At 40.2% G+C, this 25,323-nt stretch overlaps 1 protein-coding gene and 2 pseudogenes across 6 annotated transcripts; 1 reads left to right on the plus strand and 2 right to left on the minus strand.

The window, feature by feature from the left end:
- Positions 1-254: 254 nt before the first annotated feature.
- On the minus strand, positions 255-1,551 carry LOC103335375 (2-hydroxyisoflavanone dehydratase pseudogene; annotated as a pseudogene).
- A 138-nt stretch (positions 1,552-1,689) lies between these two features.
- LOC103335374 (putative carboxylesterase 12 pseudogene) lies at positions 1,690-2,888 on the minus strand (annotated as a pseudogene). The gene has a single exon (XR_016128275.1). The product of XR_016128275.1 is annotated as a putative carboxylesterase 12 pseudogene (transcript).
- A 2,076-nt stretch (positions 2,889-4,964) lies between these two features.
- On the plus strand, positions 4,965-24,596 carry LOC103335371 (disease resistance protein RPV1-like). 5 transcript variants are annotated; one of them, XM_089055455.1, is made up of 8 exons: positions 4,965-5,087; positions 5,119-5,858; positions 6,976-7,807; positions 7,909-8,028; positions 8,120-8,185; positions 8,383-8,466; positions 23,437-23,484; positions 24,054-24,596. In XM_089055455.1, the coding sequence occupies exons 2-8, from the start codon at positions 5,284-5,286 to the stop codon at positions 24,477-24,479; spliced, it is 2,151 nt and encodes a 716-aa protein (XP_088911581.1). In that variant the 5' UTR covers positions 4,965-5,087; positions 5,119-5,283; the 3' UTR covers positions 24,480-24,596. The 5 variants fall into 5 exon arrangements, with proteins under 5 accessions (XP_088911581.1, XP_088911584.1, XP_088911582.1 ...); XM_089055458.1 differs by lacking the exon at positions 8,383-8,466; XM_089055456.1 differs by having other exon boundaries at positions 5,011-5,858.
- Positions 24,597-25,323: the final 727 nt, after the last annotated feature.

A 25,323-nucleotide genomic window follows, 5' to 3' on the forward strand; every position in this document is an offset into this window, starting at 1 on the left:
GTATTGAACAAATATTATAAGATGTGTAAAATAGATAATCAAACTAATTAATCTACAACTCAATCGTAACGATAGGAAACAAGAGCAGAATCTTAGTTAAAAGACTCACGAATTGATCAGAAATCTTCAACTAGTAATAGAATTACTTATTACACTTGAAGTTAGGTCAAGGTCATATGACATTTCTTATTTTATTAGTTCAAGAGGAATATTCAAATTTAAGATCTCGTTTGATAATTAAAAGAAAAACACTATTAGGCAAATAATTTAGTCGATTGATATACTGACACTTGAAATTATTGGACCGCATATTGATCATATTACATGAAAACATATTAACTTTCTGTAGCTTGTATGAGAATGAGATCATACACACCAAAGAAAATTGATGAAATTAAGATGTTCCAACTTGTTCTTATGAGGGGAAGGGGTACTTTATTTTTTGTTTTGTTCAGTCACCCACCAACCTACTTTTGGTTGATGAAGGATCCAAATTTCTTGACCATCTCTACAGTCTTCTCACATTCAGGTTTGAACAAGTGAAACACGTGGCACTCACCCTCATGCTCCACCACCTCAACACTCCCACCCCACCCACTCTTTTTCAGGTCATCATAATACATCTGCCCCGCCTCTCTCAGATGGTCGTCCGCAGCAAAAAATATCAACACCCTCCCGCACGACAGCCTTGCGAAATCCTCTGCGGGCGGTCTGAGCTTGGGATCATGCAACCCACCGTTATCTGGGTACGTGTAGAGAAACATTTGATCATCCTCCTCCAAGCCCCCAAAGAACGGGTGCACCAGAACCACCCCATCAATCTTCACGCCCGGTAACCCGACCGACCCGACCCGAACTGCCAAATTGTGTGATAAGTTCGCTCCACCACTGTCCCCGCCTATAAAAACCCGGTCAAAGTCAGCATACTCGTTTAACCACGACTCGGGTCCATCCCCGGTAGCATGGGACGCGACCCACTGGAGCGCAGCCCATGAGTCTTCATAACAAGCGGGTACGGGTCGCTCCGGGAACAACCCGTATTCAACGGACACTGCAATTGCGTGAGCTTCAGCGGCCAAACGGGAGACGTGGTTGTGATAAATTGGAGAGAAGGCGGACTCGATGCAAAACCCGCCACCGTGGAGGAAGAAGAGGACGGGGAGTTTTTGGGTCGGGTCGTGGATCTTGGGTAGAAAAATACGGGCGGGAACGGCGGGTTTGGGTTGAATTATAACGTCCTTGGATTGGACACCCTTGATCGGGTCATTGGATGGTGGGGTTTTTTGGGTGTCGTAGAATTTTTGAATGCGACCGTCTTTGTACACCCGAAAGAAGCGAAATTCGTGAAGGACTTCGTTGTTGATTGGCTCCATTTTCAGAGAAAACAAGAAGGTGGTAGAATTCAATTAGATGGGGGGGAATGAAGATTATGGTAGAGGGAGGCTCAGACAATGGATGACTTAAAAGGAAAATGTAGCAATGCAACTTGCAAAGTGGGGGGCATCTTTTCTGTTTTTGTCGTATATTTGAAGGTTTAGATAAGGTGGTTGTGTTGTTTTTTTTTGGCAGGTTTTATTTGTAAACAAAGTAATCCACTTTTTTGAACAAAAAAACAAAAAGTAATCAGAGATTGTGAAGGCCCAAAGGGCATTCCTATCTAATGAGTGATTATAGAATACTACGGTGGTGTTACGGTAACGTGATACATATTTTGCAAATATAATATGCTCATATTCTATTACACAAGTCTTATGATCGACATTGAAATTACAAACTCACCTAGCACAAACCCAACCTAGTCCTGATTTATGAAAGAAACCACCTTTTGGACCAAAGCCACAGCTTTGTCACAGCTTGGGTTGAACAAATGGAACACATGGTCCTCCCCTTCACTCTCCAAAATCTCAACCACCCCACCCCACCCGCTCTTCTTCAACGCCTCATAGTAAGCCCAGGCCCTGTCCCTCAAAAAGTCCTTCTCAGCCACAAACACCAACACCCTCCCACACCCAATCTCCCCTAATTTCGGATCCTTCCCCGGGTTCACTCTCGGGTCGTCCAGCCCATTACACTCCGGAAAAATAACCTCGAGCAGCTTATCGGGCTTTTCGTTCCCAAAAAACGGGTGAAACAAAATCATCCCAACTATCTTCGCCCCGCTCAGCCCATGGATTCCGGCCCGATACACCACGTGGTGAGTAAGGGTGGCCCCGGCGCTGTCTCCGCCCACGAAAACACGGTCAAAGTCAACATAATCGTTGAGCCAGGTTTCGGGCCCATTACGATTCGAATGGGCCGCGGCCCATTGGAGTGCTTCCCATGAGTCTTCATACGCAACAGGGAGTGGGTGCTCGGGGGCACGCCTATAGTTCACAGACAAGACAACGACGTTTGCTTCGGATGTTAGCAAAGCGGCGTGGTTGTGGTAGAGAGGAGAGTAGGGGGACTCGATGACGAAAGCGCCGCCGTGGATGAAAACAAGGAGGGGGAACTTCCGTGTCGGATCGGGGAGTTTGGGTAGGAAGATGCGGGCGGAGAGTCCGGATTCGAGCGAGAGGACGATGTCTTTGGATCGGACCCCGGTTTCCGGGTCGGTGGAGGGCGGGACGGTATCGGTGCCTGTAAGTCTTTCGACGCGGCCGTCTTTGTAGATTTTGAAGATTGTCGGGAACTCGACTGATATTTCGGTTGAGGAGGATTTTGGGTCCATCGCAGATGAGAAATGAGAATTGTTGTGTAAAACTGAAAGACTTGTGATTTTTCTTGGCAGCTAAGGCCAGAGGCTTATGTCGGTATATCGGGTGGTTGAGCAGCTGAAAGCAATAATTATCTTCTTTCGTCTCAAACACGTCCACCAATCCGACGGGTTGAGCTTGAGACCTTTTATTTTAGGGGTAAAATAGGGATTTTAAAACTTGTTGGGTTGGGGGAGAGGAATAGTGTTGGGTCCCAACAGAAACACCCATCATTTAATTCAAATAATTCGTTGACTTTCAGTTCTTTGATCTAGTTTGTTAATGTCCATTGTCAATCCTTGCAAGTGTTCAATCTAATCATGAATCACCAGTGTTTGAGACCCACACATTTATTTTGCTTTGCATTCTTAATTTATGTTTTCTTTTTTATTCTTAAGATTGGACAATTTTACATAACACTCGAAACCTTTTGCACTCTAACATTTGAATTATAAGAATTAAACTAAACTAAACTAATTGTGTTTATATTGTTTACTCTATCGACGGTTTGAACAGTATTGGTTTGCCTTGAATATGCCTTTTCAATGGTCATGATTTTTTTTAATCTTATCCATGTATTTTGCGGTGGATTAGAGTCTATAATATGAGAGTGTGCTAGAGCATGCTTGAGCATGATTCTAAAGGATTTATTAGATGACCCAATAGCTGAGCAATTAATATTTTGAAATGAACAATTATGAAATTGATGAAGCATGTTTAGGATCTTGCCACACAAAATTTTACAAACACAAAGAAAAGAAGAAACGAACATAAGAGTGAATGTGACAACATAGAAAAACTTCCCTGTCACAGTGTGTCAGGCACATGGTTTTGGGACTGAAAAAATCTAAAAAAATCTATGGTCTGTGTAATTATATTGTGGGTGTACGTAGTAGATATGAGCAGTTACGAGGGGAGTGTCGGTGGAGGTGTAGGGGGAGAAGGAGAAGAGAACATGTTTAAAGTGTGGGATGTACCAGATGTAGACTGGGCCCTACCGGATGCTAGATTTTAGCTGACAGGATATTTCTTCCTTTTATATATATATATTTCTGGAATTGGTATTTTCGTTTTTTAGGGTTTATTAAATGAAGTGTTCTAATATCAAGTTTGGTTAATAAACACAAATTTGTATATTAAACAAAAATTTGTCTCATAATAGAGAGACAGTGGAGTAGATTAATTTGTCTCATAAAAATATACACTCTACTTTCAGGCGGAACCACACTAAGTGCTAAAGCAGAAATTCAGTGGTTTTTTAAGAAAAAAATATAAAACTTATATATATATTTAACTTATTTTCAGATAAATCAAATACTGATTACTTATTTCCATTTTCAACATTTAAGTAAATGTCTTTGTCATTTTACTTTTATTTATTTTTATATTACTCCATTTACTTAAGTTTACAATGTAAATAAGGAAGTACCCCCCATTTGGATTCAAATAAAAATACTAGAAAATCAAATTCCCACTAAAATCAAAATATGAAAAATCTGTTTTAGTGCAAAATACGATTTAGGCTAAAAATAATGGCTCATTAAGTCAATATATACTTCATACTAAAATCTCATAAAATCAAGTTTTCTTATTTGATGTGTAAGGAATAAAAGCCGCACAAAAATTATCTTAAGAAAATGATTATTTCGAAAACCCATTTTTCATACTTAGTCAATATTTTTACATAAAATAACTTTTCATCTATGATATGAATGCATGAAAGAACCTAAGATCAATCTAGGTAAAAAAATCTTAGATGTTCAATCCACTATGGTGTTAAACCCTATTTGGTTTATGTTAAAACTTATTGAAAATTAGTCTATGGAGCTATGAACTAGCTTGGTTTATATGATTTAATGTTTACTTTTATTTCTAGAAAGACTATAGAAATTGTAAGTACCAAAAAAAAAATAATCACTAAATTTTAAAGCTAATAACTTTAGCTAATTTCCACTCAAAAATTTCTGCTCACTGTCTACTTTTGAAGTAAAGGAAGACGAATTTTCTCTTTTCTTTTCTTTTGTTGCAAAAAATAGGAAGACGAATTTTCTGTTTTCAAATTTCATTTTTGGTGTTTCGCAGAAATTGCCTGGCATCGCCAATAATTGCTTCCTCCATCTTGTCTGAATTTATGATTATACCGCTGAGTTTACTTGAATTCACAATAGCGCCACTGAGTTTGCTTGGCAAATATCTTATTTGCGTGATGCATTGAAGGAGAGACAGGGGCTTGTTTGGCATATAGGCAAAATTCTGTTTCCCTCCCTTTTATAAAAAAATTTCAAAATTTGCATCGGATGCTTTCACATGGTTTGAATTATTTCACACAGCGGTACGCTGTATAATCTGCAGGTACGCTCACATGGCTTCGTTTCCACTGCAGGTAGTAGGAAACTACGACTAAGCAAGAGGCCGCCATGAGAAAGTTGATTAGTAGCCTTTATATAGAGTTCCCAACTCTTGACAGAGTTTTTCACATTTGCTTCGATTTTATCAGTCGAGAGCAACTGTGAGGTTAAGCAAGAGGCGCATCCAATTATCAAACTACATGGAGTACAATATCACCACTGAACCAGCAGCCTCTTCCTCTTCTCCTTCCACCCATCAATGGAAATATGACGTCTTTCTTAGTTTTAGAGGTGCGGATACACGCGTCAGCATTGTAGACCTTTTGTACAGCAGCTTGCTCAACTGGGGAATTGACACCTTCTGGGATGAAGATCAACTCAAAAGAGAAGGAGATATACCAAGAGAGATTTTTGAAGCAATTGAAAAGTCAAGGATTTCTGTCGTCATATTCTCTAAAAACTATGCCTCCTCAACTTGGTGCTTGGACGAGCTTGCTAAGATCATTGAATGTAAGAATTCACAGCAGCAAATTGTTCTGCCGATTTTTTACGACGTGAATCCCTCAGATGTAAGAAAGCAAACGGGCACTTTTGGTGAAGCATTTGTTGAACATGAAGTCAGATTCAAGGATGATTTGGGGAAGGTGTCGCGATGGAAGGCGGCTCTTACGGAAGCAACAAAGTCGTTTGTTGATGAAATTGAGGATTTTCCACTTTTTCCCAATGATTTTCTGGAAGCACCAGGGTTGGCTGGGATGGTTGTACACAAAGATTGGTATTTTTCTAACCACTTATTGGCTATATATATATATATATATTTGAGGATTTTTCTACTTTTTATGTTGTTTTTAACATAATCTATTGATAAATTTAAATGAAAATACTTCTCTCCTAATCAGGACTGTTGTTTTTATGTTGTCTTTCATCCACACGATATAATAAACCTTAAAATTTGAAAATAAACAATTAAAAATCGCTCATTGATATTTCATTATTGAAGTTTTAGACAGAACGTGACAAAATCACCGCACAACATTTAGATGTATTAGATCTGGGATGTTTGGGTGGTCACTATTATATTTTTAGGGTAATTTTTACTTTATTACGGTAAAGTTTATCGATTTTTAGAGTTCTATGCATCAATTTTTTTTGTTTTAGTCGCATACACAAACTTAATTTTTTTTACCACTTTCATATATACCGTCAATCTTTCTGTTAATAAGTCTATTAACTGCTGATGTGGCAATATCCCCACTCCAAATTCTCTGCACCCCAGGCCAAGCCCCATGGTTGCCAACACCATACTTCTCTCTTACCTTGTCTCTCTTCAACAGTGGCTATTGACGAAGATGGGTCTAGGTCGGAGGAGATGGTTTCCACAGTGATGCTCCCTAGTTGACTGGAGAAAGAGAGATAGGGATAAAATGAATTTGTGTATCTTCAAAAAATGAAAACGTTGAAATTGAAAACAACATTTTATCGTTTTCAACTTTTGTTCACAAAATTGGATTTGTTTTCAAAAAACATTTTGAGGGAAAATGAAAACGATCCACTGAACGTGTATTTGCCGGAAAACAAGAAACATAAACGGAAAACGAGCTCAAAAACATTACCAAATGGGCCATAACAGTTTGTTCCCTATCTTTCTTTGTTTTTTTTGTTTTTTTGGGGGTCCCAATCTTTCAAAAGTTGGCAAAAATCAACCAATGCCATATGGACAAACTAATAACAACTTTTTAGAAAAAACGTAACCTTCTAGATATAGGTAGGTCATCTTTTTAATCGAGTAAATCTTCCATTTTTTGTGGGATTATATGTTCTTGGTCTTATTTAAACATTTATATAGCAAAATTCGATTTCATGTATTGATTAAGATGTTTTTAAATTGGCAGGCATGATGGATACAAATTTATTAATGCAATCATTGAAAAGATTTTACGACAATTAAAGCGTACCTATTTGGCATATGAGACTGACTATCTAGTTGGAATAGACTCTCGCCTGCGAGAAGTGAATGATCTTTTAGGTGTTGGAGTAGATGCTGTTCGCATGGTAGGTATATCGGGGATTCGTGGAATGGGTAAGACAATACTTGCTAAAGCTATTTATAATCAAGTTGCCCATAAGTTTAAAGCTTCCTGCTTTTTGGGAAATGTTAGAGAAAATTCCAAGGGACCAGGAGGCTTAGTCGATGTACAAAAGAGTCTTCTTTATGACATTCCCGGGCTGAATGTACCGAGAGTCACAAATGTTGATTCAGGAGTCAATATCATTAAGAGTAGGTTGCACGGCCAAAAGATTCTCCTAATTATTGATGATGTGGATCAATTGGACCAGTTAAAATACTTAGCTGGAAGCTCTGATTGGTTTGGTGCCGGCAGTAGAATTATCATAACAACAAGGGATGAAGATTTGCTTCATGCTCATGGAGTTCCGTTCACGTACCAAGTGAAGAAGGTACAATCTGATGAAGCTTTGGAACTCTTCAGTTCTAATGCCTTCCGAACAAGTAGAGTTCCGGATGATTATCAAGAACTCGCACGTAGATTCGTAGACTATGCTCAAGGGAATCCATTAGTCCTCACAGCTATGGGTTCACTTTTACATCAGAAAAGTATAGATCAATGGCCCTCTATATTAGAAAGGTACGAAAGAGCTCCTGCCTCAGACATTCACGAAATCCTCAAAATAACTAAGGAGGAGCATGACTTGCAATTTCTTCGGGTACGCACAACATGTATTGTCTTTTCAATATTTGACTGGAGAAACCTTTTTTACTCTTTTATATATTAGTTTGTTAATGCAATTTCTTTTTCAAACAACAGAGATTAATTAGAGATGAAGATGATGAAGAAGATGAAGAAGATGAAGAAGGTGAAGATGATGAAGAAGATGAAGTAGATGAAGAAGGTGAAGATGATGAAGAAGATGAAGAAGATGTGAGCGTGAGTTGTATATATTAATGATCTAGTATTTACAATGCGACAATGAGTTGTATATATTAAGTTTTCTCACAATTGTTTTTCCATAAAATAGGGACTAAACGAAGTTGGAAGCCTTGACATGCTTGAAGCTGTCGAGTCTGAAGCTGATGACGTCGATGTAAGTATAATAAATATGTAAATATTGTTAAATATAAATGCAGATTTGTGTAAATATAAAACAGATTAAATATATCCAATTAAAACAAATCACAATTAACAATAGGTAGATTAAAGGAAAAAGAAAGTCTGGCCTGTGAACCCAAGAGAGGCATGATAACCGCTGTCCTAAAGCCATAGACGCCTTCCTACTTGCAGGTTATGGCGGTGTCTACAACTCCAAGATACAACCCAAAGGCCTCACAGGATGTCTGGTCCATTATGCACGCCAACGGCAGACGGGTATGCCAAGTGTTGATCGATTGCCCAGGAAATAGATAAAGAGAATTGTAGGAGATGGAGAATGATGAGTGTGATTCAGATATGGAGGATGAGAGTAACAGAGAATTGTTCGTACTCTATTATGAATGAGGAGTTCTTTATTTATAAGACTCCAGACACCCTTTTATAGAGTCACGTCTATTGAGTCAACAAATATGACTCTTAAAATAAATAACTATTACTATTAAATATATAACAATAATAATAAGTTTTGAATTTTAATAAAATAAAACAAAGTAATAAATAACTAACAATCCCCCACAAAATCCAAAACTTCATAAGGAATAGTAAAGATGAAAAACAAGTAAAGATAAGGAAACTTGGGCAATTTGTATATCGTGCAATGGGTGTAGGTGTCTTCCGGACTTGAACCTACACTTAGTGTGAACAGCTTTCATCCGAAGGAATCATAGTGAACTATGTCTTGAACTAGACCCCTTTGATTCAAATTACAACATGTTACACACACGGTACCGATCCGTTAGCACTATTAATGGCCATGCGCTTAATCTTGATTCTCATGAAAGTTATTAGAGAACTACCCAATTCTCACAGTCACGGCCTCACGACTACTTTCACTTAGGTGAGTCCTCCAAGAGTACAGGTGAGTCCTTCAAGAGTACATGTGACTCGTACCCTGCGAGAGTATGCTCGCCTCGAAACTCATTCAGGATAATGTCCTTCCTTAATGTCACATCCATCAGGACTAATGTCATAGGGATGAGCAGGAGATTTTAATTACCTCCCAGGTGACTTCCTTACGGGCTTAGGCCCATCCCCCTCGACAAATCTAGGACTGATTCTAGATAGACCTTTGGTCAACTCGACAGCAATATTCTTTCAGACTTCACAAAATCCAAGGATACCACTGCTTGCCCGCTTTTGCTCACTCTCGTGATGGAAGGGCAAAGTTCCCAACGCTTGAGAACCACAGATCGTTGACAAGTCGCTTTCTTTGTGTGCGAAGCGTACATCTAGCAAAACAAATTCTAGCAGATTTAGTTTGAGAGATAACTTGCGCCCTAAGTTACTGATTTCTGCAAACAAACGATTGTGAATTTGGGTGAGGAATATCTCCCAAGTAAGTTCTTTTTCTTGCCTCGACGGTGAGGACTTTAACAATTTATCTCAAGTATAAACAGCCGTTTCGCAGTAATGGTTGATGGAATTTAAACTGCTTGTGCGTAATCGATGGATTTAAACTGCTTTTGCGTAATCGATGGAATTTGAATCGTTTTTAGCGTAATCGCTTTTACAAAACTATAATAATAAATATCATGCTAGAGAGATGAAGATACAATTGGAACTCCATTTCGCCGGATGGGAGGCTCGCTTCGGGCCGGATCGAAATGTCCGGCCGACTGAACTGTCCGGCCGATTGGAAATGTCCGGCCGGATGGAATGTTGACAACTCGATTGCTAAGTTTCAACTTTAAATCGATACCAAAGGTTGGTTCTGGCAGAGCTTCAATGTACTTTAAGCTTTTGTGAAGTTTCGAGTGGGCGAATCGCGCTTTGGGCGTATGGCGTTTCGTCGAGGATTTCAAAGGGCTAGAGATCTGTGAAATTTGAATGACTTATTTTCTAAGTCCAACCTTGGGAATTCTAATCTAAAGTCGTTTTCACTTGGAATTCAAGTGAGCTTCGTGATTTGTTTGTTTGTGTCTTGGCTCAATGAGCTTTGGTGCTTCAGTGTTTTGAAGTCATTTTGAGTTTTGTTTTGATTGATTTTCTGGTTTTTGAGTGTCCTCTACCCCGCCCACTCCTCCTTGTATTTATAGAAAACTGCTCTTCTCTCGAGTAGGGTGATTGTGTTTTTTTATTGGCGGCAAAGATATTTCCTTTTCCTCCTTTTCTTCAATTCGCCGATAGGCTTGGATAGGTGATCACTGCTTTTTAGCCGCCTTCCGGATGCCTCGCCTCGCTTATCCTTTCTCGAGATTGTAACTCGCAGATCTATCTTGGGAGATTTACCTTCTCTAAAGACAGAGAAAAATCTCTCAGATATACATATATAAGGGGGACTTAATCTTCAGTTCTTCTTGATGTCACGAACCCTTCACCACTTCTTCTATGGCAGCTTGTTATTTGACTTTTTCATTTCGTGAGAGGTCGCGCTTTGCTCGACTTTTCATCCTCACGACTCGCCATTGTCGACTTTTATCCGAGGTCGCCATGTGTCTGTTGTTCCTCTTTCGTCCGACTCTCTTCCTATTATGTTGGGCCTGTGAGGCCCAAACCACTTTGTTTGTTCGATGGCCTTGGGGATGTGTCAATTTTGGCCCAAACAATGCCCCCTTAAGTTTGAATCGCTTTTGGAACGGTTTGCCGACTTAAATAACATGGCCATTAAATTGCGCTGGTAAATTCCCCTAACTAAAAAGAATAGAAATACAACAAAAAGGACAAACTCAAAGATGTATAGAAACAAAGGACAAACTTAAAGATGTATGGAAGAACAACAAAAAGGGGACAAACTTAAAAGATGTATAGAAACAAGGTAAACTTAAAGATGTATGGAAGTACAACAAAAAGGGACAAACTTAAAAGACATGAAGTAGAAACAAGGGTAATTTTGAAAGGAACCAAAAGATTTCTAGTGTAATCTTGTGTCTATCCCGGTCTGCTTGTACCCTGATCCACATGGTTGGATAAAACTTTTTAACCATTTGCCATTGATTGGGGCCGTATGAACTTCTCCATCCCTATCCGCAACCTGTATGCCCCCATTCCGAGGATCTGGTTGATTATGAAAGGGCCTTCCCATGTAGGTGACCATTTTCCATAACCACCACATGGGTTCCGAGGGGCGTAATCGCCTGCACTATCTCCCTTCTTCAAAACTCTTGTCCTGACTCTCTTGTTGTAGGCCCTTGATACTTTCTCCGCCAGAGTTTGTTGAGAGTGTCTATTCTGCTCGCATCCAATCCTTCCAGCCCAGCAAAGATAGCCTCGGGAGTAGTTTTCTCCTACTAAGTCATGTTGGTGAGCAATTCTGAGGGATCGAACAATATCTCCATAGGCAGAATTGCATCATGACCGTAGGTTAACGACAGGAGTCATGCCACGCTTCTCTTTTGAAGTTCTATATGCCACTGAGTTTCGACGCTTCTCATGCCATTGTTTGATTCTTCTCAAGCATTTTCCTGATAATGTTGATGATCACTTTGTTGCTTGATTCTCACTGCCCATTGGCTGGGCATAATAAGGAGTGGATTGGAGCAACTCTGAATTTGAATGCCTCTCGCCATGTCCAAGATTTCTCGATATGAAGGAAGATCCTCTATCAGTTGTGATTGATTCTGGGATGCCAAATCTTTGGATAATCTGCTCTTCTATGAAAGTGATGATCTCTTGAGATGTAGTAGATTTACAGCCTTGGCTTCACCCACTTAGTGAAATAGTCTGTGGCAACAATGATAAAGCAAAGTGCTGTCGCTGGCTGGATAGATCTTACAATGAGATCCATTGCCCATCCTCTAAAGGGCCATGGTTTTACCACCTGGATTCATGGGAACCGATGGAGCTCTGCTGGACGACCGTGTCTTTGACAAGATTCACACCCCTTGGAATAGTTAATGCAATCTTTCATCATGGTTGGCCAGAAGTAGCCATATCTCCTAATTAACCAGCACATTTTTCTCCCACCTTGATGTGCTCCACAGATTCCTTCATGGGTTTCCCATAACTTTCATGTATTCTTCCTTTCCGAGGCACCTTAAAAGCACCTCATCCTTGCTCTTTCGGACCAAATCTTCATTCCACATAAGGTAGTTTAAAGCCATGATTCTGACTCTCTTTTCAGAGGGCAAAGTTGGATATCGTAGATAGGTCATGATAGGATTTCTCCAATCATCTTCAGTAATTGTGGCAGAATTGACATCTATCTCCATCCCTCTGGCCAGAAAAGATGGTAGGCTTTTCTTTCCTACCCTCTGATGATTCTTTGTACACACGCCTTAGGCATTTGTACACCTGTTGCTGTTACACCTGGGCCAACTCATTGGCCGCAAAATTTTCTTCCCTTGGGATATGTTCCCAAGTGGCTCTCTCCGATTTCTGTCAGAAGATTCCTAGCTCGCCACCAAGTAGACAGCCAAAGAAGGGCTTAGGCACTTGTATTCTCCAGCAATTTGTTTCAAAACTAGCATGGAATCTCCCAGAATTTCCACAGTATTGAATTCCTAGTTCTACCAGTATTTCCAAGCCAATGATTAAAGCCTCATATTCTGCCCTGTTGTTGGTGCATTGGAAATCCAATTGGAAAGAATAGCAGTGTCTGATTCCAAGTGGTTCTTCCAAGACAATTCCTGCCTCGGTTATATCAGTTTTTGATCCATCAAAGTATAACTTCCAAGGTGCAAGATGAACTGAGTAGATAGGATTGTTGAGGCAGGTGTGAGCTCTGGTTAATAGATCTGCATTTGCTATGTCTAGAGAGTCCATATTTTCAATCTCCTCTCCGGGATGATCTGCTAGGAAGTCGCCACAGCCTTGTCCTTTGACGGCTTTCTGAGGAACATATCCAAGGCAAATTCCACAAGGCCAAGGTCCATTTTCCACCCCGCTTCTCCAGATTGGTCTTGTTAGCATGTATTTGATCGATCTGCTTTTGGCAATGATATAGATGGTGTAATGGCAAAGCATGTAATGTCCGAAGTTTTACAGAAGAAGTACAAGGCTAGGCAAAGTCTTTCAATTGCGTAATATTTTCTTTCCACTTCACGAGTTCTCGCTTAGGTAATAAACCGCCTGTTCCTTTCCCTTCCTTGTTATCCTCGAACCAATAAACTTCCAATGGATACTTCTGATGTATATATAGAGCTTGAGTGGTCTGCTTCTCCTTGGTGGGGACAGAACTCGTGGATTTGAGAGGTAATGCTTGATTTCCTCAAAAGCTTGTTGGTGCTGTTCTTCCCACTTAAAGGTTTGTTCCTGTTTTAATCTTAACAAAGAAGAGAAAGGCTGGAATTTTTCCTGCAGAATTGGATATAAATCTCCTCAAAAAATTAATTTTTCCTAAGAGACTTTGCAATTCCTTCTTGTTCCTAGGTGGCAAGGCTTCCATGATGGATCTTGCTTTGTTTTTGTCGATTTCTATGCCTCTTTGGTGGACCAAGAATCCTAGGAAATTTCCGCTTGAACTCCAAAAACGCATTTCTTTGGGTTCATTTTCAGTTTATGTTGCCTCATTCTTAGGAATGCTCTTCTTAGATCCTATCATGTGGTTTCCCTCCTCTGGTGATTTAATCACAACATCATCAATATAAACTTCCAAGGAATGTCCAATCATATCGTGGAAAACAGAATTCATTGCCCTTTGATAGGTAGCCCCTGCATTTCTCAAGCCAAAAGGCATTACAGTATATTCAAAAGCACCTATATGCCCTGGACACATGAAGGTCTGCTCTTGTGGATATCTTCTTCTCGCCATCATGATCTGATTGTAACTCGTTGCTACATCCATAAAAGATAGCATCTGGTTGTGGGCAGCTCCATCTACTAGCATGTCTGCCATTGGCATAGGGTACTCATCCTTGGGAGAGGCTTCATTTAGGTTTCTGTAATCCACGCAGATTCTGACTGCCCCAGCTTTTCCTTTTTAGAACCGGTACAATGTTAGCTAGCCAATCAGATAGATGGCAGGCCTGATGAATCCTGCCTTGAGCAGCCTTTCTATTTCTTCTTTGACTTTCGGGCCTGCGGTCCATGGACATCCTCCTTCTGGCCTCGCTTGACTGGTAGGTATCCCTCTTTGATTGGCAGCTTGTGTTCTACCAAGTCCTCTGCTTCTAATCCTCGGCATCTCGCGATAATGCCAAGCAAAACAATCTTTGAACTCTTGCAGTAGCGCAACGAGTTCCTTCTTAAGTGGCTCTTTCAATAGTGCACTGATAAAGGTAGGCCTTGGATCCTCCCCTGCTCCTAAGTTTATTTCGCAAAGGATCTTCTACCTCGCAGAGAGTCATCCAGGCTGGCTGGTGCAAAATCTAGCACTTTCCTCCGTAGTTCTTCTCCTCCTCCCGGCTTTCCGCGGCTTTCATGAGTGAATTCGCCATATTGATGGCTGAATTTCGCTCAAAAAACTTCTCTTTCCTCCCAGATATCAACAATCTTTTTGTAATGGACCGGATTGTTGCAGCTCGATCCTTTTCCTCAAGTTGATTGGGACTAGACATTAGTGCCATGGAAATTTAGAACAAAAGGTCTGTTCCAATCCTCCAAGGAATTGGTTAGACCTTCTTCAATGAGCCTCTAGGCCGTGACACCATGGGGGCGGCTGCTCGTTGACTCCAAAGAAGGTGAAAGGACCAAGGTCATCATGATAATACCTTGCCTCACAACACATGGCAGAGTAGAAATGGCCGTGGATCGCCTCTATTATCTCCATGTAGCCTTCTTCATTCCATAAAGCTAATTGTTGATGAAGAGTGGAAGGAACACATAGACTCTGGTGAATCCAGCGCTAAGTAATGCATTGTAAGTGGTAGAGGTAGTTTCTACCACAAAGAATGCAACCTTCATTTCTTGCTTCCTACTACAACATCCACATCTAGATCCCAAGGGTTTTGGTGATGCCTCCGCGAAATTGGTGACGGCCGCGGGTTGGAATTAAGTCCCTTCTGCTCGCCATTTTACTCAAAGATTCTCAGGAGGTGTAGGTTGATGGCTGCACCTCCATCTACCATAGTTTTGGGAATAGGAACACCTCCAAAGTTTGCTGTTATGAACAAGGGTCCGAGGTGGTTTGCCATTTCTTTGGTTGGTTTGGAGAAGCAAAGCGATCAGAGCCAACCTGTGGGTTGTTCCTTCGCCTCCGGACCGCCGCTCGCCTCGCCCTCTTCGCCTTCGCCAACTCGCACTCAAAACTTTCTTGGGAAAATACGCCTCCATCCAGGTGCTCTCCTGTCCTTCTATCGCCTGTAACTTTTCTCGCAATGAACACCATATTGATGCCTAGGTCAAGACTTAACAAGTCCTCCGCCTCGCACCAAGGCCTGGCCAGATCCACCCTCCGCCATAATCCATCTGTTTCTCTCCTCATACTCCTCCGTCCATTCTCCTAGTTCTTCTGCTCCGAGGAGCGCATTCTGGTCATCTGCAGATGGTTCATAATCCATTTGCTCCTCTTCATACTCCTCAATCCAGCCACTTGCCCTTCTTCTCCGAATAGGATCTGATTTTTCCTCCGGCCGGGAGTTTTAAGTAGATTTTCCGAGGCGGAGGCGGTAATGGATAAGGTTTCTTCGAGGATTCGCTCTTTCCAACTTCGGCTTGAGAGACCGCTTGTTCGTCTGGGAAATATCTCAGTTCTTTCCTTTGGGCACTGGCCTTTGGAAGCACTCCATGCTTTTCTCGTTATTGAGGAATGTGCAAGATCGCTCTCAACCTCCTCCTTGGGTTTCGTCACCCATTGTTGGCTCGCCACTTTTCCGGCTGTAATACCACCGCTTCAATGATGGCTGCCAAAGGTTTATCACTGGGCAACCTTATTGATTTTTCTTCCTTGGGCCGCCGAGTGTTTCTTCACTGGATGGACAGCCTAGGTAGCTTCCGCGTCGCCTTATCTCGGGCGTGGTTCCAATCCGGTCAAAAACACTTGGAGTGGGCAGATCTTGTTTTTCCAGGTCACCTCTAGCACAGCCTCACACTTGCACTCTCTGCAGAGCACTATTCCATTGAAATGGTTGCTTTTGGTCTTTCCATAGTCTCTTTTGAAACTATTCGCTTCTACCGGGCCACTCAGAGTCGCTACTCCCTCTTTCGTCTCGGCCAATTTAGGTTGACCATATTAATTTGTATGGCGGGGAAAAGGATCTGTGGTGACGGATGGAGGCTTTTTCGCTAGCTTTCACCTTCCGCCGTCATATTCCTTCTCGTATAACATCTCTGAAAACAACACAACTATTGGTAGAATGATTCCAAGAATTGTGCCATCTGCATACTGCTCGCCCTTGAGTTCTTCCTGGTTTGGGCATTCTGTGAGGCATCTCTATTGCTTTCTGTAGCAACATTTCATCAAACAAAGCATCTACTTTGGTCAGATCGAAAGAATACACCTTGTTCTGCATGGGTTTGTTTGGAACGAACCCTCCTGTGAATGGTGGCGGCTTTTGATCCTTGGAGGCTTTGTAAGGGTTTTACAACTGATGGGGTGCTTTAATCTTGCCATTTCCGCAATAGCAACCTCTCTCTCCTCCGATTCCTCTGCATCTTCTTCACTCCACTTCAATCATATGTATTGAGGAAGAAGGGGATTTGTAATACGTGCCTTTGGAAGAGTTCCTTCTTCTCACTGTTCCTCCCGAGCAATTCCTACTTGGTCGCTGTCCGCCTTAGCCTTCTGCAGATCTCCAAACAACATCCCATCAAATCTTTTCCTCAAAGAAATTTTGAGCGGCTGAGCCATTTGATGAAGTGTAATTCTTCGATGGGGATGCACTTCATTTTGAGCTTCTGAACTCGTTTATAAAATCTTGGGCAGGGTTCATCTTCAATCGCTTGAGAGCAGACAAGGTCACCGATCTTGATGGTGACTTACATTGGATCTCTAATAGTAGTCATGGAAGACACTCTCCATTTGCTCCTAAGTCTGAATAGAATTTGTCTTTGGCAGTGTTAGTGTACCAAGTGAAAGCTTGTCCAGAGAGAGAGTTCCCAAAAGTCTTAGCTTTAACAGTGGGTTATTCTCTATGGCTATGCATTGGGTGGAAAATCGCCTACATGCTCAATCTGATGAAGCATGAGGATCCTCTCCATTGAATAAAGTGAAGTTTGGTACTTTAAAACCGGGACAAGGGTATTTGATCGATGTAAGGTGGATATGGCTTCTATAGGTGGGCCTTTCCCCCCTCCTGGCTTCGAAGCTCCATCATCTCCCTGATCATTCTTGCAATGCCCCACGTCATTTAGAGCATTAACGGGAGGAGGTTCTGTCCTGCTCGCCGAGCAAACCCTCTGCTCCGCCGAGCAAACCCCTGCTCGGGCCGAGCAAATCGTGGTTACTGCCCTATATGGTCTAGGCAACTCTTCCCCAGGTAACCTTACTCTTCCAGGCCCCTTGGTGGTTTCTCCGCTTGCCCCTCGCCTGCTTTCGCGTTATTGGCATAAGGATAATTTCCTCTCCCGCCTCCTTCTCTCTTGCAGTGGAGGGAATGGATGGGGTCCATCCTTCCGGGTCTGTAGGTAATATTGCCGCCTGCTCAGTGCACTGCCAGGAGATCTTGTGGCCGCTTGTCGCGAACAATGCCGTGGTTCTGGCCGATTCGCTGGGACTTGTCTCCGCGCAGAACTTCGGCCGCGTGATTGGGACAGCCTTATACGCTCTGGCCGATTAACCACTTCCCCGTCCGGTCCACCGATTTCTCCCGCTCCCGCATCCTCGCTACCCTGCACCGAGAGGATTCTCTTGACATGGCCATGCCAATCCGTGGGGACCATAGGGAAGGTCTAGTTGTCGACTCACCTCATTAGGATTGGGAATCGCCATGGCACCTCCCGATCCTTCCCGACTGTCGACTGCCATTGCATCATGGTGCCATATTATCTAGGTCTTGGCTCCTTTGTGTTGTGACCTCCTGTCGAACACGAGTCCTCGTGACGTTCATCCTTCCGAGCTGGGCCCCGACCTCCCGCTTCTGTCGCGCCATGTCAATGCCGGCATCACTCCCGATTCCAATCCTTCCCGAGGGCCACTTGGTTTATTTCCATGTCGTGTGTGGTTGCTAGAGCTTCCAGATTCATGGATCGGGTAAAGAACAATGTATACCGAGAAGTCCCACCTGGCGCAAATTGTTTGCCCGCTTTGCTCACTCTGTGATGGAAGGGCAAAGTTCCTCTACCGCCTTGAGAACCACAGATCGCTGACAAGTCAGCTTTCTTTGGTGTGCGAGCGCACTTCAGCTAGCAAAACAAATTCTAGCAGACTTAGTTTGAGTAGATAACTTGCGCCCCAAGTTACCGATTTAAACAAACGATTGTGAATTTGGGTGAGGAATATCTCCCAAGTAAGTTCTTTTCTGCCTACGGGTGAGGACTTTAACAATTTATCTCAAGATAAAAGTCGTTCTCGCGTAATGGTTGATGGAATTTAAATGCTTTGCAGAATCATGGGATTTAAACCGCTTGCGTAATCGATGGAATTTGAATCGTTTTAATCGCTTTTTACAAAACTATAACAATAAATACTCATGCTAGAGAGATGAAGATACAATTGGAACTCCATTTCTGCTGGATGGGAGGCTCTGCTGGGCCGGACTGAAATGTCCGGCCGACCTAATCGAACTGCCCGCCGATTGGAAATGTCCGGCCGGACTCGAATGTTGACAACTCGATTGCTAAGTTTCAACTTTAAATCGATACCAAAGGTTGGTTCTGGGCAAGCTTCAATGTACTTTAAGCTTTTGTGAAGTTTCGAGGGGCGAATCGCGGGCTTCTTGGGCGTAGTGGTCGCATTCTCGAGATTTCTAGGGCTAGATCGACTCGGAAATTTGAATGACTTATTTTCTAAGTCCAACCTTGGGAATTCTAATCTAAAGCTCGGTTTTCACTTGGAATTTAAGTGAGCTTCGCTGATTTGTTTGTTTGTGTCTTGGCTCAATGAGCTTTTCGCCTGTTTTGAAGTCATTTTGAGTTTTTGTTTTTGATTGATTTTCTGGTTTTGAGTGTCCTCTACCCGCCCACTCTCCTTGTATTTATAGAAAACCGCTGCTTTCTCTCGGTAGGTGATTGTGTTTTTATTGGCGGCAAAGATATTTCCCCTTTTCCTCCCTCTTTTCTGGTGATAGGCTTTCGATAGGTGATCACTTGCTTTTAGCCCTTCCGACACCCTCCCGCTTATCCTTCTCGAGATTGTAACCCTCGCGATCTATCTTGGGAGATTTACCTTCTCTGTAAAAAGACAGTAAAAATCTCTGTATATACATATATATGGGGACTTAATCTTGAGTTCTTCTTGATGTCGAACCTTCATACTTCTTCTATGGCCAGCTGTTATTGCTGACTTTTTCATTCAGTAGGCTCCTTTGTGACTTTTCATCCCCTCACGACTACCGCCATTGTGACTTTTATCCCGTAGAGGTGCATGTCTTTGTTCCTCTTCCGTCGACTTCTCTTCCTATTATGTTGGGCCTGTGAGGCCCAAACCAAATTGTTTGTTACATAGGGCTACAATGATGTGTCAATTTTTGGCCCAAACACTTCCTTATTTAATAGGCTTCTCACACTTATATCTAACTTGAATGTGTCTATTCATTTTCTTATTGTCACAATGAATAGAAAAAGCTGGTATGGGTTTGTTCATAAGGGGTATCTCAAGCAAAAATCTTAATCCATTCAACCTCAGCATGCAATATCAAGAGCTATAAGTTCTGACTCCATTGTACTTCTTGAAATTATTGTTTGTTTCTTGGATGCCCAGGATATAGCTGCTCCTCCTAACAAAAATACATATCCTGAAGTAGACTTTACATCAGAACTATCTGTAATCCAATTAGCATCACTATACCCTTCTACTACACAAGGAAAACTTTTATAACATATTGAGTAATCCAAAGTTCCTCTCAAATACTTGAACACTCGCTCTAAAGCATTCCAATGATCTCTACTTGGGTTATGCGTATATCTGCTCAGTCTTTCCTACAGCATAGGCTATATCTGCCCTAGTTTTATTTGGCAATGTACATCAAAGATCCAATCATTTGTGAATACTTAAGTTGAGACACAAGCTCACCATTATTTTTCTTTAAGCTCACACTAGGATCATAGGGTGTTGAAACTGGATTGCTAGTAAAATAGTTGAACTTTTTGAGCATTTTCTCGATTGAACTAGATTGATCCAAAGTAAAGCCAGCTTGTGTTCTTTCTAATTTCATTCCCAAAATAATGTAGGCTTCTCCCATCTTTCATATCAAACTTCCTTGATAGATAAGACTTCACATCTTTCACAATCTTCAGATTTGTTCCAAATAATAATATATCATCAACGTAAAGACACAATATAACACAATCTCCATCACACTCCTTGTAGTAAACACATTTATCATGCTCATTTATCTTAAAATAATATTCTAAAATGACTTTGTCAAACTTTTCATGCCACTGTTTAGGAGCTTGCTTAAGTCCATATAATGATTTAACCAACTTACATACCTTATGCTCCTGACCTTTCACAATAAATCCCTCAGGTTGCTCCATATAGATTTCTTCGTCTAAGTCTCCATTCAAGAACGCTGTTTTAACATCCATTTGATGAACTACTAAGTTGTGTATGGAGGCTAATGCTATAAGGGTCCGAATAGTAGTGATCCTAGAGACAGGGGAGTAAGTATCAAAATAATCAACCCTTTCTTTGAGTGAATCCCTTGGCTACTAATCTAGCCTTGTACTTGTCTATACTTTCATCTGGCTTCAATTTCTTCCTAAACACCCATTTACAACCAATTGGTGTAGTCCCAGGTGGTAAATCTATTAATTCCCAAGTATTATTTTGTAAAATAGATTCAATCTCACTATTTATTGCCTCTTTCCAAAACGGAGCATCTATTGAGATCATAGCTTCTCTATAAGTTGTAGGATCTCCGTTAACCAAGAATGTATAAAAATCATCTCCAAAACCTTTTTCTTCTCTAGGTCTCTTACTCCTTCTAGGTTCTGCTAGAGGCTCTACTTCATTTACAACTGGGAGACTAGTACTAGTGGAGGCTTTATCAGAAATTATATTAGATCTAGATCTATCTACTACTTGCTTCTGAATTCTAGTCTTGAAAGGAAATATGTCCTCAAAGTAAGTTGCATCCCTTGACTCCAAAATTGTGTTATTAGAAATTTCACTTATTTTAGAATTTATGACTAGGAACCTATTGGCACTGCTATTATGAGCATAACCTAAGAAAACAGAATCCACATGATTGGTTCTTCCACAAACAAAGCAAATCCTCTCTCTTTCTTGATTCTTAGTCTTTTCAAAATTCCTATTTTGGTTGGTTTGTCTATCCTTAAAGTTCCTTCTCCTTGGTTGGAAATTCTTCTTGTTTTTCCGGGTATTGAACTTAGACTTGTTATCCTTATTTTTGTTGCTGTTGTTCTCAACTAAGTTCACAGTTGGTGGTTTCTCAGTTTCTTTCTTTTGGCTTGACCTATGTTTCTCTTCAACTCTTAGAGAATTTATTACTTGAACCAAAGTAAGTTCTCCTTGTTTATGCCTTAAGGTTCTAGCAAATTCATCCCAAGATGGGGGTAACTTATCAATAAGACAAGAGACCTTAAAATCTTCACTAAATTTGGTTCCTTTCTTTTCTACTCCTCTTAATAGCTCTTGATACTCATGAATTTGTTCTCCCACAGACTTGTTTTCAACCATTTTATACCTATTAAAATTAGATACTATAAACCTATCAATTCCAGCATCCATAATTCCATATTCGGCCTCTAAAGCCTACCAGAGTTCTTTGGCAGTATATGTAGTAGCATGGTACACATCATAAAGATGATCAGACAGGGCACTCAAAATTCTATTATAACTATGGTATTCAATTTGTTCTGGGTTTAGCCAAGAAGATGACTCTGTACTTGGTTGTGATTCCTCAAGGGCAGAAATTAGTCCTAGGACAGTTAACCAATATTTCACTTGTTTTTGCCACCTACGAAAATCATGACCGCTAAATTTTGCAGGTTTAACACTATTGGCTTCTTCTAAGTTTGCCATTTGGTAAACTAATTTCTAAGATTAAGTGAGAGAGATCAGATTGCTATGACACTATAAAAATAAAATAAAACAGAATGTCACACACTAGTTTACAAGCAATTTATTCTAAACTTAGATATGACAGAAATCAAATTTACAGACAGATGTATTATAATCTAAATGGCTAATTATGAGATAACACAGAAACTTTAACAATTATCAAAACCTATATTTTCCAGAAACAGTTTAATCTTACAGTTTTTCTATGAATCTGTTTCTAAAGTGACGAAACACAGAAGTGCAATAATAATAACAAATATTTACACAAACTAACAAATTAAACACAAACAACCAGAAGACAAATATACGGCTTTAGAATGTTAAATATAAATGCAGATTTGTGTAAATATAAAACAGATTAAATATATCCAATTAAAACAAATCACAATTAACAATAGGTAGATTAAAGGAAAAAGAAAGTCCTGGCCTGTGAACCCAAGAGAGGCACGATAACCGCTGTCCTAAAGCCGTAGACGCCTTCCTACTTGCAGGTTATGGCGGTGTTCTACAACTCCAAGATACAACCCAAAGGCCTCACAGGATGTCTGGTCCGTTATGCACGCCAACGGCAGACGGGTATGCCAAGTGTTGATCGATTGCCCAGGAAATAGATAAAGAGAATTGTAGGAGATGGAGAATGATGAGTGTGATTCAGATATGGAGGACGAGAGTAACAGAGAATTGTTCGTACTCTGTTATGAATGAGGAGTTCTTTATTTATAAGACTCCAGACACCCTTTTATAGAGTCACGTCTATTTAGTCAACAAATATGACTCTTAAAATAAATAACTATTACTATTAAATATATAACAATAATAATAAGTTTTGAATTTTAATAAAATAAAACAAAGTAATAAATAACTAACATATATATATATATATACACACACACACACATAAATGTCTTATGCAATTTGACAACCATATTCTTTTACCTATTTTTATATTAATTTTTTAATGAAACTATACAGTCTTGATAGTTTTCAAGGATGATCTCTTAGTGAAGACTTTAAATGTAGACGGTTTGGACCATTGAAGTAGAATTAAAGTAGGACCTATAAGATGTCCCTCAAATAAAATTATTCAAAGAATCCCTCAATAGTATCGGACTAGAAGAAAACCTTCAGCCAAACCTTTTTATTTTCTATTATATTAATTTGTTTATGCAATTGCCTTTTCATACCAGGAACAAGAAGAACCACACCCGGCAGACAATGATACCGGCAACCCAAAGGTAAAAAAATCTTCAACGTTTTTTATTTAAAGTAAAAATTTTCTACTGTCTTTTAAAGACTGTAAGGCATACTTTCAAGAGATCAAGCGGCTTGTCAACCTGATGAGTTGAGAGTTTTTATCCTTTATTTTTCTTTTCAAGTTACTGTATAAGTTAAGTTTGTTGAGAGTTTATTCCACGCCTGAAAGGGGAAGCCTTGTATAAATGTTCAAAAACCTCGAGCCTCTTCATCTATTACAAGACCAATATGGTGGTCAAAATTCATAAAATTTAGTTGAGGTTAATCTTTTTGTTGGATGCCTTGGTTAAGCTTTGTTGAATGTACATAACCAATGTATTGGTCAAAATTTTAACAATACTTAAGATTTCATCTGCATATTCATTTCAAAGATTGAGGATATATGACATATGTGTCCTCTGATTTCAATGGACAAGAGCAAAATCTTTTTAATCTTTTGTGTTATATTTTAATGCAATTGTTTCTTCTTATTTAAGGTAAAAGATAATCAACTTTCTTTCTTGTCAGGTTTTTTTCCTTTTTTCAGCTGAGAAGATTTTTTTGATTGCAGGACAATACAGTAGAGTGGACATTTTTAATCATGAGCTTCTTCCTGGAGATCCTTGCAGCTATTTGTGATCAATTTTTCTCCCCAGGAAAACCCCAGTTTGCACTCACTGGTATGTGGTTGGCTTCTGTGGCTCTATTCGTTTGCATCTGCGAACTCATTCTCAAGTGTAAAAATAGAGAAAGCTCAAGCCCGCGTTTAGAAATGTTTCCAGACATTTTTGGATTAATTTGTGGAATCTCTCAGTGGCTATCCACCATAGCTAGGTTTGTGTGCACGCTTAAGGGCATGGAGAACCCTTTCAAAGTAAACCTTCTGCCCGTCATCTTTCTTGGGTGTTTGGTTGCTCGCAAACTAATTGCCTATAATCAAAGTTGCAAGACAGAAAAGAGCATTAAGTTGACCTCCATTCATGTCTGCAATAACTAATCCAACTCCAGAAGGATCCTGATTTGGGCCTCCATACGAAGAAGGGCCTCTTTTACAGAAAGACTCCTGACGTGGTCCAAGTTCTTCTTTCTAAATTTGACGCCCTACATATTCTATAAACTATTGTACATGCTCACGCATGTGCCAATTGATTTTCTTTTTTCTTTTTTATTTTATTTTTAGAATTGAAAAGATAATATGGAGTAGTTATATTTCATAAAAGTATGACCTATATTTGATTTTGTTTTTAATTTTAATTTTTTTTAATATGAAAAAGTGAATTTACCACATTATTCTCATTTAATTAATAATTTCAATTCTTTATGTTTGAATTAACCAATGACATTTTCTGGTATTTTGAATGTTTCACCATTCTCTGCCATTTTGCTCTATATATAGATAAAAGCCTGCAACACAAAGAAAAATAGGGCACACCACCAACCAACGCATCACAACATTTGTGCTGCGGGACTTGTATAGGAAAATAGGCGTGAAGAGTGTTGGAAATCAAATCTTGTAATTGAAGCATTGTAAATATTGTAATTGTCTTTTCTGTATTAAACCTCAAGGTTTATGGGTCAAACCTGGATTGTAGCCTTAATTAGGAATTATGTTAAAATAGAAGATTGTAAACCTAGTATATAAAGTCTAGTATTATGTACAACAAGATATCAATAAATGAACCTATTGTTCTATCTCTTTTATTCTTCATATGGTATCAGAGCACCGATCCGGTGGCTCGTGATTTACATCTTCATTTTCTTTTGAAACTTTTGAGGGTTTTACTCCATTGTCTTCACCATGGGCAATTCCAACGATCAATGGAAATATGATGTCTTTCTTA

The sequence above is a fragment of the Prunus mume genome, linkage group LG6, assembly GCF_029339155.1.
Source record: "Prunus mume cultivar Tortuosa linkage group LG6, ASM2933915v1, whole genome shotgun sequence".
In the NCBI taxonomy this organism is placed as follows: Eukaryota; Viridiplantae; Streptophyta; class Magnoliopsida; order Rosales; family Rosaceae; genus Prunus; species Prunus mume.

Excerpts from the sequence above, each read along its gene's own strand:
- LOC103335371 (XM_089055455.1), top strand. The coding sequence starts at position 5,284 with ATGGAGTACAATATCACCACTGAACCAGCAGCCTCTTCCTCTTCTCCT. Across the intron at positions 8,029-8,119 it reads AAGATGAAGAAGATGTGAGC|GGACTAAACGAAGTTGGAAG; the intron begins GTGAGTTGTATA and ends TCCATAAAATAG. Across the intron at positions 8,186-8,382 it reads CTGAAGCTGATGACGTCGAT|GTTATGGCGGTGTCTACAAC; the intron begins GTAAGTATAATA and ends TCCTACTTGCAG.